The sequence below is a fragment of the Nerophis ophidion genome, linkage group LG02 (assembly GCF_033978795.1).
Source record: "Nerophis ophidion isolate RoL-2023_Sa linkage group LG02, RoL_Noph_v1.0, whole genome shotgun sequence".
NCBI classification, from domain to species: Eukaryota; Metazoa; Chordata; class Actinopteri; order Syngnathiformes; family Syngnathidae; genus Nerophis; species Nerophis ophidion.
This window is the reverse complement of record NC_084612.1, coordinates 19,113,569-19,127,079: the sequence shown is the minus strand read 5'-3', so window position 1 is coordinate 19,127,079 and position 13,511 is coordinate 19,113,569. Positions and strand designations below refer to the sequence as shown.

The 13,511-nt window shown below is 37.4% G+C and overlaps 1 protein-coding gene across 1 annotated transcript; it reads left to right on the top strand.

The window, feature by feature from the left end:
- Window positions 1-9,682: 9,682 nt before the first annotated feature.
- ddx28 (DEAD (Asp-Glu-Ala-Asp) box polypeptide 28) lies at window positions 9,683-11,581 on the top strand. Its single transcript, XM_061878661.1, has one exon. The coding sequence runs from the start codon at window positions 9,893-9,895 to the stop codon at window positions 11,543-11,545; it is 1,653 nt and encodes a 550-aa protein (XP_061734645.1). The 5' UTR covers window positions 9,683-9,892; the 3' UTR covers window positions 11,546-11,581.
- Window positions 11,582-13,511: the final 1,930 nt, after the last annotated feature.

The window sequence follows — 13,511 nt, the reverse complement described above, 5'->3', positions numbered from 1 at the left end:
GCAGGATGCAGACTTCAATCAATACTTAAAGGAACCTGTGATGATTCTTGTGGTCAAGATCAGTGGTTCTAAAACTTTTTTTTCACCAAGCACCACCTCAGAAAAAAAATGGCTCTCCAAGTACCACCATAATAACCAACATAAAATATGATAGCGTAGTAGGCCTGTTTTTTTGTTTCAAAATCATGAAATAAAGAAAATATTTTGAAAGAGTGGTAATTAGATTGGGACATGAGTACAACAGGAAGACATTTATATGCAATACAAAACACAGTAGGGGCGGGAAGAACTGTAAGGGGGAGCACAAAAACGGAAAGAATCATATCAGGCATTAGTTTAGGACACACCAAACAGAACAAGATGTTGCACTTCATAAACACACCACAGGATTATGAGACAGCTGCAATGAGGTAGAGTCAGTGCAACATGCTATCATTCATTGTGGGAAAAACAATACAGCAGTGCTTCTCAAACTTTTTTCACCAAGGACCACCTCAGAAAAAAGTTGGCTCTCCAAGTACAACCATAATGACCTACATTACAATACAGTTGCATAGTAGGTCTAAGTACTCATTAAAACAAGACATAGGTTTTATTCAACAAGTATATTTAATATTTGTGGGCACTTTAATATTACACACAGTTTAAACCAGGGGGCACCAACGCGGTGCCCGAGGGCACCAGGTAGCCGGGAAGGACCAGATGAGAAGCCCGCTGGCCTGTTCTAAAAATAGCTCAAATAGCAGCACTTACCAGTGAGCTGCCTTTATTTTTAAAATTGTATTTATTTACTAGCAAGCTGGTGTTGCTTTGCTCGACATTTTTAATTCTAAGAGAGACAAAACTCAAATAGAATGTGAAAATCCAAGAAAATATTTTACATACTTTAAATAAATTCATTTATTTTTTTTACTTTGCTTCTTATAACTTTCAGAAAGACAATTTTAGAGAAAAAATACAACCTTAAAAATGATTTTAGGATTTTTAAACACATATACCTTTTTACCTTTTAAATTCCTTCCTCTTCTTTCCTGACAATTTAAATCAATGTTCAAGTAATTTTTTTTTTTTTACTGTAAAGAATAACAAATACATTTAATTTTTTTTCTTCATTTTAGCTTCTGTTTTTTTCCATAAAGAATATTTGTGAAATATTTCTTCAAACTTATTATGATTAAAATTCAAAAAAAATATTTGTCTTTGTTAGAAATATAGCTTGGTCCAATTTGTTATATATTCTAACAAAGTGCAGATTGGATTTTAACCTATTTAAAACACGTCATCAAAATTCTAAAATTAATCTTAATCAGGAAAAATTACTAATGATGTTCCAAAAATGTTTTATTTATTTTATAAAAACAATTCAAATTAGGTAGTTTTTCTGTTTTTGTTTTTTTTTTACGGTTGAATTTTGAATTTTAAAGAGTCGAAATATATTTATAAAAATATTTATCTGTTTCTATATACATTTGTGAGAAATCATTAAGGTGATCAGTGTTTCCACAAAGAGAAATATCATTAATTATTAATGATAACATAGAGTTAAAGGTAAATTGAGCAAATTGGCTATTTTTGGCAATTTATTTAAGTGTGTATCAAACTTGTAGCCCTTCGCATTAATCAGTACCCAAGAAGTAGCTATTGGTTTCAAAAAGGTTGGTGCCCCTGGTTTAAACAGTAACACTGTGTTTGAATATAGGAAACTAAAACACTGTACTTCAATCAAACGATTATTTGACGTGCCACTTAGTGGATCCCGCGTATCACAAGGGGTACACGTACCACAGTTGGAGAATGACTGGTCTAGATAATATGTATTGGACATGCTTTGGTGTAAATACGGTTAAAAATAAACTTCATAAACGTTATGTAGGTTCACCGGTCAGAGGATTAGGTACACCTGCACACTCTGATAGATACAGAGCTGCATGACAAAAAGCCAACATTTATGTCACTGCATGTTATTGTGCACGTGCCATGATTAAATGATAATAAAAATGTATCCTACCTTATCTTACCTTACCTTACCTTATTCCCTTATATTTTGTTTCCTCAAACCACGTAGTAATGTCGCAATGGCATGTCTTTTTCATCAGAGTCCAGCAGCTAATCCAGGGGTGTCAAACTTATTTTTATTAAGGGCCACGTCGTAATTATGGCTGCCTTCAGAAGGCCACATCGAGTGGCGTGGTGGGTCACAGTAAATGACATGGTGGACCACGTCAAATGACGTGGAAGACCACATTGAATGATGTGGTAGGCCACTTTAATTACGTGTCGGGTCACATTGAATGATGTGGAAGACCACATTGAATGTTGTCACAGGCCAACTTAAATAATAGGCCAGGCCACATTTTTTGTAAATGTAGCAGGCCATTTTGAATAATGTGGCAGATCACATTAAATGATGTGGAAAACCACATTGAATAATGTGTCAGGCCAACTGAATGACATTGCAGATCACATTAAATAATGTGACAAGCCAAACTGAATGACTTGGAAGATCACATTAAATAATGTGGCAGGCTAATTTGAATGACTTAGAAGATCACATTAAATAGTGTGGCTGGCCAATTTGAGTGATGTGGTGGACAACACTGAATAATATGAAAGATCACATTGAACAATGTAGCAGGCCAACTAAATATTGTAGCGGGCTGAATTGAATGACGTGGCGGACCATATTGAATGATGTGGCGAACCATATTGAATGATATGGCAGACCACATTGAATAACGCGGCAGGCCACATTAAACTATGTTGTGGACCATGTTAAATTACTTTGCAGACCAGTAAAAATCATGTGGCAGGCCATTATGTGGAAGGACATGTTTAAAAAATGGTCTGGCCAAATTAAATGACGTTGCGGACCACTAAAATAATGTGGCAGGCCACTTTGAATGACTTGGAAGATCACATTAAATATCGTGGCTGGCCACTTTGAATGATGTGGTGGACAACACTGAATAATATGGAAGATCACATTTAACAATGTAGCAGGCCACCTAAATATTGGAGCGGGCTGAATTGTATGATGCGGCGGACCATATTGGATGATGTGGCAGACTACATTGAATAATGTGGCAGGCCACGGTAAACTATGTTGTGGACCATATTAAATTACTTTGCAGACCAGTAAAATGAGTAAAAAAATGCCCACATAAGTACATCCGCCAATCAGTGATGTCACAAATAGCCCACTGTTAAAACATAATTTTTGCACAACTCCTAACAGTCTTCTGTGCAAGGAAAATGTGCTATTTGCAGCTAAAAAAAAAACGGTTTGACAAATTAAAGTGCGCTCTTACTCCAAATGTGGCCATAGTATGACTTGCTGTGTAATAAACACCAAATTCAAAAACTTCAAATGAAAAAAAAAAATCACATTTTTGTTGAAATGTTCTACCTTTTCTATGTCATTTTTTGAGACAGTCACCTGACACCTCCATACATGCACCCAGGTCACATTTCAATTACCTGCATTATCTTCAAAGATGACCTTTGAAGGGAGAAGATAACAAGAGCAAATTGTGTGGGCGGCTGTAGATGCGGTTTGTGATATTGTATACTATGATCTACTTTTGAGGTGTTGTTCTTCTTTCAAGGATTTGCTCTCTTCAGAAATGCTAAGGTAAGCACCTTCGTAACAGGTGCTCGCTGAATGTCAACAGATATCAAGTTGCTGTGCTCGAATGTCGGCACATAAGGACTAAGTGAGGCAATAAAACTGGACAAAATGATTTATATGATGCAAATCCAGTGTGAACAAATGTATATTTAATTATGTTTTAAATGGTGATAGATTGTATTGCTAAGGGCCATATGGTGTTGTAAAATCATGTTTTGTGTGTTTGGTACTATTTGAAGCCTTACAAACTGGATGGATGGATGGATAATGAATACATTGCCATTGCAACTGTCATTGAAGAAGTAAGGCCAGATCAGGTGCCGCCCTCTAGTGGTTTGTTGGTAACACTGAGCACTGACAAGAAAGTTCAAGGCCCAGCAGCAGGCAAAAAAATGCATTTCTTTAGCATCAAAGATGAATAAAATATTTGCTAGCTAGAGTCCAGAGGTATCAGAACAACCCCAGCATGCATGTTGTAAATCAATCACTAGTTCATTTAGCACCACGGTTGTTTATCACAAGCTGCTGCACAATCAATTCCCACAGCCAAGCAGAGCAGAAAATACAAGAGGGAAATGGTTGAACAAAATATGTGGCTGAAAAAACTACAAAAGACTGAAAAGCTACCCTGCTTTTGACCCTGTTTCTTTGGATACAAAAAGGAGATTAGTCACCTGTTATTATTTTAAATGCCTGGTGGCACACAGCATGTAGCAGCACTGGATTATCCTCCAAGGAATCTTAGGACAGGCACTTAATGAGTAGCTTTGAACCTTTAATTAGTCACATACGGACGTCAAATTTAGCACACATGAATTAAAAATGAATTAGACAACCAACGTACCTAAGAAAGTAGACTTGATAGCTGTACTGAGATTGGTAAGTAGTGAGTTCAAACCCCGGCCGAGTCATACCAAAGACTATGAAAAAATGGGACCCATTACCCATTAGGGTTGGGATTGGGGGTTAAATCACCATAAATGATGCCCGGGCGCGGCACGGCTGCTGCCCACTGCTCCCCTCACTTCCCAGGGGGTGATCAAGGGGATGGGTCAAATGCAGAGGACAAATATCACCACACCTAGTGTGTGTGACAATCATTGGTACTTTAACTTTTACACTGACTACTCTGACTGATGTACATCATTGTCTATCGAAGGGTTGTACGGTGATACAAATGCTTCTTACTGTGATCCCCAAAATAAAAATAATTGATTATAACACTGCACATGTATCCTCTAATAATGAACATAATGTAAAATAAACTTGTAATGTGCTCTAAAAATAATATAAATGTTAAATATTCGGTATTGTATTGAAGCTTGTTTTAAAGTTAAATGGCTAATATCAATGAGTTTGTCAGAGTGAGTTGGTGACGAACCCCAAGATGCAGAGAAGGAGGCAGGCATTGCGCAAGAAAACATAATTTAATTTAACACTAAGACAAAACCGAACAAAAATGGTACAAACAAAAGGCGCGCACGAGGTGGATAAAAAACTTGGCTAAGAACAAAAACACTTACTGTGACACGACGGAACTATGGCATGAACAGAGTGAACAGAAGTAGACAAAGCTACAAGCGACAAGAGGTAGTGGTGACCACGACACAACAATAATCCAGCACTGACTGGAGGAGAAAACAGGTCTAAATAGTGACTGGCTGATTGACACCAGGTGTGGCCAGGTGCCAATCAGCCACAGCTGAGGAAACACAGCACTCAGGGAGACAAACAGGAAACAGAAACAAAATAAGAGTGCTGACAGGAACTAAAGACAAGAAATACTACACACACACAGAGGAAAAACTAAAACATAACCAAACTGTCAGAGGCTACCCTGACAGAGTTATTACTTTTTTTGATATATATGTATCTAGAGATCAATTATGGTCTGTTCAATTAAGTTACATTTTCAATCAATCCGTTATTATAATCACATTTTCAAACAAGTATGTATATTTGGTCTAAATGTGCATGTTTTTTTGTGTTTTGTTAAAGAGATTTATTATTTTTTTCCCCAACACCTTCCTAGGCAGTAAACTTAATTTAAACATGTCAAAGTTATGGTATGACTAAATGATCAGTGAAAGACACGGATAAAACCCTTTGAGACACTAGTGATTTAGGGCTATATAAATAAACTTTGATTTATTGATTAATTGAAGACCACATGATGTCTGAAACACATAAATCATAACTGTAAACATTTATATTTTAAAGCAAGGGTGTCCAGAGTGCAGCCCGGGACCTATTTTTAGGCCTGCAGACCAAGTTTTGTTGGCCCGCAGCATGTTGTTGGAAAAAAAAACAACAGTAAAAAAGTAGGACAAAAGAGGAAAAAATTGGAATGGAATGAAAAAAAGATTACATTTTCAAACTAATAACTGATAATAATATAATTACCTCACATGTAACACACATTTTTGTCATTAAACAGATATAATATCTGTTTTTAGAATTTTTTTTAAATAAAGAGTATCAAAATTGCCTCTTCATAGTTTGACTTTTCAACACCCCGATCTAAAATATTAGAAATTCTCAAAATAAAAATACAATTAAAACATAAGCAAAGTATAGTTAGTTGGTTAGTTTATTTAAAAACAAACTAACTTATGAATTAATTAGTTTGAAAAATTACAACAACTATAACACACAGTGTTATATGCAGAAATTTTGACACGGTAGTTTATCTAGTTACACAATTGTAATAATATTGTTACTGTTATATTCTCAAAAGGGAAAAACAATAGTAAAAAAATAAAAATTTAAATTATATATATATATACATATATTATATATACCGTATTTCCTTGAATTGCCGCCGGGGCACTAATTAATTTAAAACCTCTTCTCACTCCTGCGCTTACCAAAGGCCAACGGTAAAAGTAAGCATGCGTTAATTATTTTAAAACCTTTTCTCACTCTGGCACTTACCAAAGGCATGCAGTAAAAAATTGAGTGTGATGTAAGCTTGGACCTTCAATCCTATTGAATAGCTCTTAATCTTCTTCCCTTTATGCGATTTTTAAATTACCAGTATTGATATCAGCCTCCTCCATTTTGAAAATGATGACAGGGGAAGTGTCACTTGTGACATCACAAGTTTGACCAGGCGGTAATACTAAGCATGCGCTAATCATTTTGGGAAGCGAATTTGACTCGGCAGTAATTCAAGGCAGGCGCATACTATATGCCCTGCGGCAATTCAAGGAAATACGGTATATATATATATATATATATATATATATATATATATATATATATATATATATATATATATATATATATATATACATATGTATGTATAAATCTGAATGTAATGACAAAAATTTGAGAAGTTCTAATAAATAATAACATACTTTGTCACCTGTAACACATAACTGACCCACAGTTTTGTCTTTAAATACATATAATATACATTTTTATCTTTTCATTTTAATTAAAAAATATAAAACTGGCCCAGCATACTTTGACCTTTGAGAATGTGACTTTTAGTGGAAAAAACTTTGGACACCCCTTTTTTAGAGTAACTTTTTTAAACACAATAACGGTTGTATTGGCCTATAATTACATTTAATTTCTCTTGCAGTAAAAAAAGATAATCATTTTACCAATTAAAAAATTTGCAAATTTGATTATTATCGATAAGTCAGGCCAAAGCACTTTATTAATTACTACCTATAATGTACGAGGTTGTATCAGTACTATAAGTAGTTAAAACAATACCCATTTGTATAATCGATGCAGATTATAAATGATTTACAATGATTATCTACACGTAATGTGTGGTAATTGTATATACCGTATTTCCTTGAATTGCTGCAGGGCATATAGTATGCGCCTGCCTTGAATTACTGCCGTCTCAAACTCGCTTTCCAAAATAATTAGCGCATGCTTAGTATTACCGCCTGGTCAAACTTGTGATGTCACAAGTGACACTTCCCCTGTCATCATTTTCAAAATGGAGGAGGCTGATTTCAATACCGGTAATTTGAAATCACATAAAGGGAAGAAGATTAAGAGCAATTCAGTAGGATTTAAGGTCCAAGCTTACATCACACTCAAATTTTTACTGCATACCTTTGGTAAGTGCCAGAGTGAGAAGAGGTTTTAAATTAATTAGCGCCCCGGCGGCATTTCAAGGAAATACGGTATGTTTTTATGTTCTATTTAAAAATACCGTGATTGTCTTGTTTACATTTTTTTTTTTTAACTTTATTTATAAACTGCATCATTTACAAACAATCGAGAAATAATAATAATAAAAATAAGTACAAAACAGTACAAAAACAGTAAACTCCATAAAGTAACGAAAAAAGAATGCAATATATATATATATATATATATATATATATATATATACACCATATTTCCTTGAATTGCCGCAGGGAATATAGTATGCGCCTGCCTTAAATTACTGCTGGGTCAAACTCGCTTCCCAAAATAATTAGCGCATGCTTAGTATTACCGCCTGGTCAAACTCGTGACGTCACAAGTGAAACTTCCCCTGTCATCATTTTGAAAATGAAGGAGGCTGATTTCAATACCGGTAATTTGAAATCGCATGAAGAGAAGAAGATTAAGAGTTATTTAGTAGGATTTAAGGTCCAAGCTTACACCACACTCAAATTTGTACTGCATACCTTTGGTAAGTGCCGGAGTGAGAAGAGGTTTTAAAATAATTAGCGCATGCTTACTTTTACCGCATGCCTTTGGTAAGCGCAGGAGTGAGAAGAGGTTTTAAATCAATTAGCGCCCCGGCGGCAATTCAAGGAAATACAGTATGTTTTTATGTTCTATTTAAAAATACCGTGTTTGTCTTGTTCACGTTTTTTGTCGTTTTTTTTTTTTAAATAAACCTGTATTTATAAACTGCAACATTTAGAAACAATCGAGAAATAATAATAATGAAAATAAGTACAAAACAGTACAAAAACAGTAAACTCAATAAAGTAATGAAAAAAGAATGCAATATATATATATATATATATATATATATATATATATATATATATATATATATATATATATATATATATATGTATATGTCTTGTTCACGTTTTTTTTAAATGTTTATTTATAAATTTTAACAATTACAAATAGTAAGTCAAACAACAATATAAAACATTATCAAATATTATGAAAACAGTACAAAACAGCGCCGGGGGTTGTAAATTCAAAATAACAAAAATAGAGTACAAACAAATATGTATATATATATATCCATCCATTTTCTACCGCTTATTCCCTTTCGGGGTGCGGGGGGCGCTGGCGCCTATCTCAGCTACAATCGGGCGGAAGGCGGGGTACACCCTGGACAAGTTGCCACCTCATCGCAGGGATATATATATATATATGTGTATATATATATATATATATATATATATATATATATATATATATATATATATATATATATATATATATAATAAACAAAGTGCAAAGCCATAGGCTCATTCAGATTTGTTAAATGAATTAAATTTGGAACACAGCATCATCGTTTTCACAGCTTTTTTGTTGTTAGAGGTAGATAGCGTTTTAATTTAAAGTTCAAAGTATTTTTTTAAAGGCACAAACGATAGGACGGGTATTGAGAAACTTACATTTATGAATATAAAACTTAGCCAATAGAATAATGAGGTTGCAAAGCTAGAATTCCTTTTCAAATTTTTGTTCATACAGTGTAAAACCAAAAATCACATCTTATTGCTCGGTTGGTAGAGTGGCCGTGCCAGCAACTTGACGGTTGCAGGTTCGATTCCCGCCTCCGCTATCCTAGTCACTGCCGTTGTGTCCTTGGGCAAGACACTTTACCCACCTGCTCCCAGTGCCACCCACACTGGTTTAAATGGAACTTAGATATTGGGTTTCACTATGTAAAGCGCTTTGAGTCACTAGAGAAAAGCGCTATCTAAATATAATTCACTTCACTTCACCTCATTTTTAAAACAAAGCACACATTTGTCATGAATATTGTCCAGGATAAAGCGACAGATGCCCTGCTATATAGTGATATGTTTTGTTCACGTTTGAGGCCATGTAAATATAAACATGACGTCATCAGTACGTGTACGTCATCAACACTCGCCAAGTTCCGCATGGAGTTCGGCTCTGCTATTCTGATGACTTTTTGATACGTTTACTTTTTCGATAAACTTTTGAATACTCATTAGTTGATTAATTTACTTTTTTAAACGGCAGTTTTAATGTTTTACCCGCCGTTTTGTCGCTAACTTGTCGCCGCCGACTGGCTAACTAACCACAATGTGGTCGACGAAGGTCGGCTGTTCGGCGTTACCTCGATCCAGATTTAGCAGAGCCTTAGCCGGACATGTTTATTTCTCCGTCTCCTCCGCTCGTCTCGGTCCGACTTCAGCCTCCGCGGAAGAACTTCCTGTCATCCGTGTTCCACGTTCAGTGCAGAAGCGCGTCGAGAACCCGAAGCAGACCCGGGCCAAGACCCATGTGAACACCGTCAAAGCTGGTAAGCTCCTCATTCAGGCCAAGAACGCCAGCTTGAATCAATCTGTCGGATACATCCACGGCAAGTTTGAGCTACCTCCACTGTGCTCCAAAGGATGGAAGCACAGCAAGTCTTACGGGGATTATTTTGCCATAAACAACATCAAGTCCGTTGCACCTTTTGTTTCTGGAAGCCACCAAGATGACTCTGAAAAGCCTGCCAAGACTTTCCATAAACTGCAGATCTCCAAGGAATTGGTGGAGACTTTGGAGCGCCTGAACATCCTTCACCCTACCAGTGTGCAGCTGCAGACCATTCCCAAGGTGATGAGAGGTCACAACATCCTGTGCGCGGCAGAGACGGGAAGTGGGAAAACGTTGAGTTATTTGCTGCCGATTGTCCACAAGTTACAGCATGGAGAAGAGGGGGATTCAAAAATCCGTGCTTTGGTTCTGGTGCCTTCCAGGGAGCTTACTGAGCAGGTGGCGGCCGTGTCTAGAAGCCTGTGCAATCCCTTGGGCTTCGTGACAAGGACTGTGGGTGGCGGGCGAGGTGTAGGGCACATCAAGAGCGTTCTCAAGCAAAGCGTTCCGCATATTTTAGTGGCGACGCCGGGGGCTCTGGTCAAGGCCTTGAGGAGACGCTACCTGGACTTGAGTGAGCTGAACTTCTTGGTGGTGGATGAAGCCGACACCATGTTCGACCCGAGCTTTGCCGAGATGCTGGAGGACATTTTGCTCAGCGCCGATATTGCGAGACATCCGAGGGACGTTCAAGGCCCCGCCCAGAAGGCGCAGCTGCTGCTGGTGGGCGCCACCTTCCCCGGCGGGGTCGGGGACGTCCTCAGCAGGGTGACCGACCTGGGCAACATGGTGGTCATCAAGAGCAGGATGCTTCACTTCCTGATGCCACACGTGAAGCAGACTTTCATCAAGGTGAAAAGCGTCGATAAGATCTTGGAGCTCAACCATTACCTGAAACTCCTCCAACAGGAACACGCAGGTGGCGCTGTTCTGGTGTTCTGCAACAAGTCGTCCACTGTCAACTGGCTGGGGTTCTCCCTGGAGGAGATGGGGGTGAATCACGCCCGCCTCCAGGGGGAGATGCCGGCCTCCTTCCGCGCGGGTATCTTCCATAACTTCCAGAAGGGGACCGTGGACGTTCTCCTGTGCACCGACGTCGCCTCACGAGGCCTGGACACGTCTCGGGTGCGCTTGGTGGTGAATTACGACTTCCCCGAGTCGCACACGGACTACATCCACAGGGCCGGGCGGGTCGGGAGGGCCGGGGGGTTGGAAGGCGGCAAGGTGCTCAGCTTCGTCACGCATCCCTGGGAGGTTGATCTGGTGCAGAAGATCGAGATGGCAGCGCGTAAGAAGACTAGTTTGCCTGGTATGGAGTCTCAAATACGGGAGCCAAAACCGGAAAAAGTAGAGGTGGAACAACAAATATGAAAGGTGGTGGGAGATGCATTAAAATACTGATGATAATCTGGATAAAGATGTTTTATTTTCACCATTAAGAATAACTTCAACCCTTTTATATTGAATTCATTTGTGTCTGTCAGAATGCCCCACCCTCAAAGTTAATGTTTATTTTTTATCTGTGCGTGTCAAAATAGTGCTTCCATAACCACACACTATGCTATGACCCCATTGCCCCTCACGTGTCCTTCCCACAGACACTTATATTTCATCTAGTGGCCAATCTGCATCACTTTTGTCAATGGAATTTGATGAAAACATTGTCAAATCAAAACTTGTTTCTTGTGCAGACAAAAGCAAAAACAGCGACGACCTGCCACATACTCTAGCACAGACCTTCCTGTGCTTGTCTACGGCGCTAAGCTTTCTGGGTAATGTAATGTATAAACAATCACTCTATTGGCATGTATTTTAGGGCTGTTAATATTTGGCCACCACAAGATTTGTTTCGATTTATGGGGGTAACGACTCGATTCAAACGATTCTCAATTCAAAATCAATACTTGTAGTTAATAACATTGGGTGCCATTTCTATGATTAAGTACATTCTTCCATTAAATATATTAACAGCTCTGATACATTTATATATTACTTAAAAGAAAACTGGATTTGTTTGATAAAATTATACCCATTTACTTAAGTGACGTGACAGGAATGATTTTTAGGGAGTTTTTTTTTTTGTTTTTTTTTAATCGATTTTAGATTTTTTTTTTTAACTGATTCATTCATAAATAGATTTTTATTGACACCCCTATTGTAATTATATATTTATTTAACATTTATTTCTCCAACGTACAACAATTAAGAACATTTTCATTTGCAATGCTATCCTAGCAGAGGCAGCATTCAGATTTTGGAGGTGCTGGTGTGTGATGTTAATCTCTCACTGTCTTTCATTTACCAACAAAAGCTTCTGCTATATCTCGCTCTCAATAGTTCACAAATACTCCTAAAATGTGGGGGTAATTGTGTTGGAACTTAAATTAATGTTTAAGATGGACAAACACTTTTCAAGCGTAAAACATACATGGAGAATGTCTGCAGCTTGTGGACGACAAGTGCAGACGGCCGACAATGAGAAAGATCTTTGGTGGGCTTTCTTTCTACATTTATAATATCCATTACTATAATTAGTTATGATGAATTATAAGAGTACAGTAATTAATAATACGCTCTGAGTATGTGCATTTTCTGTCATCTAGTGAAGGCCTGGGCAACTATTTTGCCTCGGGGGGCTACATTTTGCTAAAAAAAACTGTGTCTGGGGGCCAGTATATCCTTTTTTTTTTTTTTAGGAACACTAATACAAAACCTCACAATACTGTCTGAATGCTAAAAACTTATGATAGACCACCTGAAACGGAATGGAATTTAACATTTTTTTTACTGAATGAGAACCCCAGAATGCCCATGAAAATAAAGAATGCGGTATTTACATTAACCATGCATGATAAAACACTAAATGTTGACATATGAACGTCACACCACCTCTCGATTGACATTTTACAATCAAGCGAAACGCAACAAAAATGCAACAAACAGAGAAATATGAACCCTAAGGGTAAAAAACAAAACAAAAAAAAACACAATCTAATATATCACTAAGCTTTAGAACTTAATTGTAAAAATCTTCTGCTTCTGTCCCTGACACCTGCATTTCAGGCTGGCTGCTCTGGAAACACTCTGTGGAAATGCTCCCCACCCACACTGCTTGGTGCCTCGTCTGAGCTGCTGTGACTTATATTACCATAGTAACTACTAGTATATCATGCAAAAGTGCAGATTCCAACCATTGAAATACTTTGTTTGGTTCAAGACTTACAGCATTTGAAAACATCACTGCACATCATAATGGCGGCTACAGTTTCCATCTTAAAGATCTAAAAATATTATTTGTGAATGTCCGGTGGGCCAGAAAAGCTTAACGGTATGCATG

What these genes read in the sequence shown, in the direction of transcription:
- ddx28 (XM_061878661.1), top strand. Translation starts at nt 9,893, where the DNA reads ATGTGGTCGACGAAGGTCGGCTGTTCGGCGTTACCTCGATCCAGATTT.